Source organism: Bidens hawaiensis, unplaced genomic scaffold (assembly GCF_021521415.1).
Source record: "Bidens hawaiensis isolate Kalapana, Puna unplaced genomic scaffold, B.hawaiensis_p1.1 tig00046152_1, whole genome shotgun sequence".
NCBI lineage: Eukaryota > Viridiplantae > Streptophyta > Magnoliopsida > Asterales > Asteraceae > Bidens > Bidens hawaiensis.
In genome coordinates this window covers 135,629-141,924 of record NW_027498227.1, presented here as the reverse complement: position 1 = coordinate 141,924, position 6,296 = coordinate 135,629, and the positions used below count along the sequence as shown (strand labels likewise).

The 6,296-nt window shown below is 35.3% G+C and overlaps 1 protein-coding gene across 1 annotated transcript; it reads right to left on the bottom strand.

Annotated features, from left to right (window-relative positions):
- Window positions 1–1,873: 1,873 nt before the first annotated feature.
- On the bottom strand, window positions 1,874–3,872 carry LOC143596191 (uncharacterized). The gene is made up of 4 exons (XM_077075032.1): window positions 3,062–3,872; window positions 2,670–2,732; window positions 2,500–2,574; window positions 1,874–2,430 (listed from the first exon to the last, which is right to left on the bottom strand). The coding sequence occupies exons 1-4, from the start codon at window positions 3,362–3,364 to the stop codon at window positions 2,050–2,052; spliced, it is 822 nt and encodes a 273-aa protein (XP_076931147.1). The 5' UTR covers window positions 3,365–3,872; the 3' UTR covers window positions 1,874–2,049.
- Between the last annotated feature and the right edge of the window lie 2,424 nt (window positions 3,873–6,296).

Sequence of the window (6,296 nt, the reverse complement as noted above, 5' to 3'; positions counted from 1 at the left end):
TTGGTGTGCTCGGATTTGTCGACGACGATGTCTTCGACCTTTTTGATTGTCGGGATGAGCCGCGGGCGACGGGAACGGTTGGGGCCCCGCCCCATTTCGCGCAACCGCGTAGTTTTTTCCAACAATTCAAATACTTGAACGGTTTCCCGGGCCGCTCAACAGTTTGGCCCTGAGCTCGAAAGTCGCTCAAGGCTTGAGTTATAATGTCGTCGTCGTTATGCCCGCTACGCCAGCCGGGCCCCTGCAACCGATTAATTATCCTGGCAAATTTTTGACAATCGGCGTTAAGCCCCTTCCAGTGGGCTTGAACCGCTTCTTTTCCCCGGTAGCCTTCGGGTTTATTGGTTATCACGAGCCAAGCTTCAAAGACTTTCTTCCAAAACATCTCGGTGGCTTAAAAGTTAGCTACAAATTAAAATTATTTGTCACAATTAGTATACATTTTAATAAACACTAAATACATTTATAATAAATACTTAATATTAAAAACTTACCGACGTCGGGATCCTCCGAAATGACGACCCAAGCGCTTACGAGGGCCACCTCCTCCTCCTCCTCCTCGCCCAATGCTTGTATGGATCACGTTGCGCCATCGGCTCCTCCGGTTGTTTTTTTTTTGTGTTTACAGGTTGGCTTTTGGCTTGAACCGGAGGCCCGTGACGTTTGCGTCTCCGGCACCGTCACCGGCTCCGACTCCGGTGGTGTAGACCTGAACGCCGGCATTGTGTTTTGGAGGCTGAGATAGTTGGCTTACATGTTTAGGTTTGGGTCGGAAAATTGATACGGATAGCTCGGTTGGTTCGGGTTCATCGGGTTCCATTGTAAGTTCGGTTGGTTCGGTTGGCTTGGTTGGCTCGATTGCGAACCATACGTTTGACCGAAACCAGGGAATTGGTAGTTCGGTTGGTTCGGTTGGCTCGATTGCGAACCATACGCTTGACCAAAACCAGGGAATTGGTAGTTTGGTTGGTTCGGGTTGTTTTGTTTATGTTTAGGTTTTGTTGTTGATTAATATTAATTTAGGTTTTGGTTGTTGATTAATGTCAATTGTGGTTTTATTTGATTTGTTAAGAATTTTAATAGGTTTGATTACCATTAGTTTGTTTGGTTCGGTTTGTTTATGAATTATATGTTTATATCATTCAGAAATAATTTTTAACAGTCTGCAGACGTTAAAAAACAAACAGTCTTTTTCTTGAATGTTGCAGAGGTTTGGTCCACCTCTTCTGCCACAGATCCCTGCAGATGTGGTTCGCAGACTGCAGACATTTTACCACTTAAAAAACAAACACCACCTAAGTAACTAAATAGTTATAAATTATATGAAAATTGTAATTTATTCCAAGTATATGTTATTTCTATAATATAAATGATAAAAATATGCCTAAAATGGAGTTTTAAGAAAATGTTTTATAACCAGAAAAATCAAAGATATTAAGTAATTAGCTAAAAGTTAATATAGTATTGCAATATTAACAAAATACGGTAAACTATATAACACTTATAACATACATGATAATATACAAGACACGCAACATGTATCGCTATTTCTTCTTGTGCCTTTCGTTATATATCCATGTCAATAAAACTAAGGGCAAGCAAAAATTGTACCTAATTAAAACCAGAAGTCCGAACAAAAAACGCTTGAGGCCGGATCAACTATGATCGTGCCCATCAGTTTTTCGGTTATTATGTAAGTTTAAAATCTAACTTTTTAACAATAAACATAATTTGCTCAAATATTCAACCTAGATTACAATCCTATTAGAACATGTAAGTTTAAAATCTAACTTTTTAACAATAAACATAATTTGCTCAAATATTCGAACCTAGATTGAAATCCTATTAAAACATTTTATAAAAAAAACTCTCTTTCACATCTAAAAAGATATCCAAACAGATTGTATTTCAAAAATGTCTTTGAACTAATTCATCAATGGATCACTAACCCTAAACCAAAAAAATAGCCCAAAAGGTATTAGTCAATTACCAACCCACCCTCTCTCCGTTGACCAAACAAAAGTCAAACCACCATCATCTTGATTCTTGTCATCTACACCCTCTTGATACTCTCTTGTTCTCCTTCATCCTCAATATCCTCCTCTGCCTAGCAGCAGCAGCTGCACTCCTCACCGTTAGATGATTATCCACCATCATGTATTTACTTTGATCCAACGGTTGAAAACAACCCATGAAATCATGAATCTTGACACGTGGATCAACCTGATTGAACAACCCAAATCTACCCCCACTGTGACTGTTAACGGAACACCAATTGCTGGGATCTACCATCAGTTGTTGACAATGTTGTTGGCGTTGTTGTGTCGGAGGGGCAAACATGGAAATTTGTGGATAATAACTTTGTTGGTCAATTATTTTCCTAGAATTATTCCATTGGTGGAAATCTTCAATGTTTCTTGTAAACTTTACCTAAAATAATTTCAAAAAAAATAATTCAAATAAATAATTTACTAGCAAATTATAATGATATAAATTTACCTTTTGTATAATTGCTTTCAATTCCATATTTTTAAAAGTAAGTCCTTGATGCAGGGTTCTCATGGCCTTTGTTTCCTGTTTAAAATTTAGTAACATAACATTAATAAAAATTTGAAGTAAGACTTAAGAAAATATTCCAAGAAATTAAAAAGTCAAAAATAATATCATACCCTTAATAGAATTTCTTTTTCTTGTTGCATTCTATTGTAACTCTCCACCAAATCATCTGCTGCCTGTGGGAAAAACATTAAAAACTTAAATCATCAATATAAAGTAAATCTAGAGTAAATTAAGCATAAAGTAGTCAAACATTCACCTAAAAAAGTCAAATTTAATGATAATTGATGATAATTTATGATGATTGATTGATTACCCATATGTCAAAATTGAAATCAAAGAAAGCAAGAACATGATAAGGTAACGATATATATAAATTTTAAAAAATAAATAATAAATAAAAACCAATTAAATGTTGAAGTTAAAACACTTCGCTAAAGAAAAAAAAAATTCAGAAATCAAATCCAAAAACTTAAATTGTATAAAATCAATCAAACAAATTTACCTTTCTCTTAACATTTTTCTTCACCGGCGGTAAAAAACAAAGCGGCGTTGTAGGGCTCTTATCAGCTTCAGCCGCCACCACCGCCGCCGCCACTTTCTCCGGCGAGCCACCACCAACTCTCCGACGAGTTTCCGATTCCGATTTGGAAACCAAGACAGATCTTTTCTTCTTCATGCCCCAAGTAAATCTACGTCGTTTAATTAATTCACGCATATTAATCAAGATTTCCGCCACTTGAGCCTCGGCTGCAGTCAGAATTCTTAAACCGCCGCCGCCGCCGCCACCGTTCATAATCTGTTTCATTGAAAACCCAGATGGGATATTGAAAACTGAATAAAACCCAGATGGGATATTGTAAACTGGATAAAACCCAGATGGGATATTGCAAACTGAGTAAAACCCAGATGGGATATTGCAAACTGAACAAAACCCAGATGGGATATTGTAAATTGGATAAAACCCAGATGGGAAACTGCAAACTGAACAAAACCCAGATGGGATATTGCAAACTGAATCAAACCCAGATGGGAAATTGATTGATATTGATGATGATGATGATGATAATAATAAATGAATGGGGATCAGAAAGATGAAGGGATTAGAGTGAGAAATAAAAGAGATGAGTTGTCTGTTGCTTGGAGAGAAGGAGGATAGAAAAATATGGAAAATCTGTGCATATAAAAAGGGATGAAGAGTGGCTCATGCCACGTGTCTTGTTTTTAGAGATGGGGGGCATCTTAGGGTTTATGAATAATATCATCTTGAGTATGGTGATTATATGTTTGGTTTGATTTTATCTTAGGAAAGATCTTATGTTGGTGTTTGTTACCTTGTTACTAATCATCATTTACATTCCTTAAGTAATGAGTGCAAAAATGTAATTTCATTTATTGTATTAAGAGGGTTGCCGTCGGAGCTTTTAGTTCCGTTGAGCGTAAAGTTAAAGAAACAGAGTGGACGTAAAAAGGAAAAAGGCGAGGAGAGAAAGTGTGTTGGCTGTAGAAGAGAGAAAGAGAGATTTTTAAAAAGGTTATTACGCGGAAGAGTTGAGATCGCTTGTGACGTATGATGGTTCGTGTATCCGTTAACATTTTTTTAAAACCTTTTGTTTTTTAAAAAATAAAATTAAATAAATATTTATCTATAATATTTTAAAAAATATATATAAAATGATTATTTAAATAAAATAATAGTGAAAAATGAGTGTTTATGATCATTAGTAGTGATGCACACATGTATAAATGGCGGACCCACATAGAATATATCGGGGTCTCGGGACACCAATATTTTTTAAAAATTACTTAGAGGCGGTATATTAAATTTTGTAAGGACCTCATAAAAATTAGTACTTGAAACCCATACTATTAAGGATGAACTAGTCTAGTAGAAAGTCCATTGTTTTTTCTTTAGGATGTTGCAGGTTCAAGCCTCATCATATTTTGTTTTTGTTGTTTTTTTATATCCTAGTCAATATTAGTTATTTAGTTAGAGTATTTGTGTTTTTCGTTAGTTTCTCCCATATAGTCATTATCAACATGCAACATATATAATGACAACATAGGTTTTGCATATTCTTTTATTATTTATCTTGTGTATACATATTATAATTAATCATTTATTTGTGTTAGAGTTAGTTTTTTTATGTTTGGTCATGTATTTAAGACCATATATATAGCTTACGTTTATGTTTTCGGGTATGAGTAAAAATGAATTAAAAGTCCATGTTTTATCTAGTTTCTAATCTAGATTCTTTCTACTTACTCGTTTCCAATGACACCATATTCCCGTGTTTATATTATTTTCATCGCATCGACCCGACCCGAATAGCGACCGGCCCGAAAATTTTGTAAACCGAAAAAATTGGGACCCCATTGACAAAAAATCATGGGTTCGTCACTATGTATAATGTAGGTCATCTGCTATTGGCTCAAGAATCGGCTTGGCAACAAGCCACGCTAACTTGAGGGGCGCGAAACACAACTATTGTCCGGTCGAGAAAAGGCGCGGAGAGCCGGAGCGTGAAGGACATTACGGGCATGGGTGAAAGAAATCTTTTTATGTAGAAAAGAATTATTATAAATATGCAAATCAATCTTTTAGCTTCATTTCATTAATTTCTTTTGATTTTTTTATTATTAATCACTCTATCAGGATTTACATTCTCACAACACAACTCATTGAAGGATGAAATGTGAAAACTCCATTACTTACATGACGTAAGTTTTTTTCTTATTTTCAGGGGCGGCTCGGGCATAGGGCAATGTGTGTGATTGGTCGGGGCACTTAATTTTTGGGCGCACAAAGTTTTTATATATATATATTTATGAAAACGAAATATGTATATTTAATGTTGCACTCTAATTATACAACAAATAGGTTGGTTTAGTGATAAAGGGTTTTGAGTTCCAATCAAAAGGTTGCAAGTTCTATTCTCACTTGAGCCATTTTTAAGTATTTTTTTAAACCCATTAAGGCCTAAATTTTTCTTTCTTACAATATTTCGTTACTTGTTAGAGTCTACGAGCCTTTTTATTTCGGCTCGGCCGAGACATATAAATTTTTAGAAACGGCCCTGCTTATTTTATTTGTTCACAATTATAATTCACACACAATAACGGATTACTTTTTAGCATTTATAAGCAAAAGTATGCAAAAGTAATACGCTTTAATACTAATTCTAACATTCAGGGTAGCTAATGCGCAATATTGTTATTATTTTTTTTTTGTTTCTTTGTAGTTATTATTTTGAATCGTCGTGGTCACACTGATTTTAGTTTACTTTTCTCTACTTATATTGAATGAAAAACAAATGTGCATTACAAATTTTGCTAAAAAATGATAATTCAATTAAGAATAACAATGATCATTAATGCATTTTAAGACATAGCAATATTTTTTTTTTCGATCGGTGACTTTCACAGTTAAGTTATCTCATTGTGTGAACACGCTCACCCACCACCTACTCAGGCCAACTATGTTGACATAATCGGGATCCATGCTGGCATTCGAGTTTGGCTTGGCGATCCTGGTAAAACCCAGTTGGCTCACCCCACCCCCTGTAAGGCACGACAAGTTTTTAATGCTATGGTAAAATCCGGTCGGAATCAGTATTCGAACTGGGGCATCCCGATCATCCATCATGTTCCTGGCCATTGGGGCAAGCCCCGCTGTTTAAGACATAAAAATATTGAGTAATATTATGTAAATCATTCATATAAAAGTGTGAATATTAATT

Excerpts from the sequence above, each read along its gene's own strand:
- LOC143596191 (XM_077075032.1), bottom strand. The coding sequence starts at position 3,364 with ATGAAACAGATTATGAACGGTGGCGGCGGCGGCGGCGGTTTAAGAATT. Across the intron at positions 2,733-3,061 it reads AGAAAAATGTTAAGAGAAAG|GCAGCAGATGATTTGGTGGA; the intron begins GTAAATTTGTTT and ends TTTTTCCCACAG. Across the intron at positions 2,575-2,669 it reads AAAAAGAAATTCTATTAAGG|GAAACAAAGGCCATGAGAAC; the intron begins GTATGATATTAT and ends AATTTTAAACAG.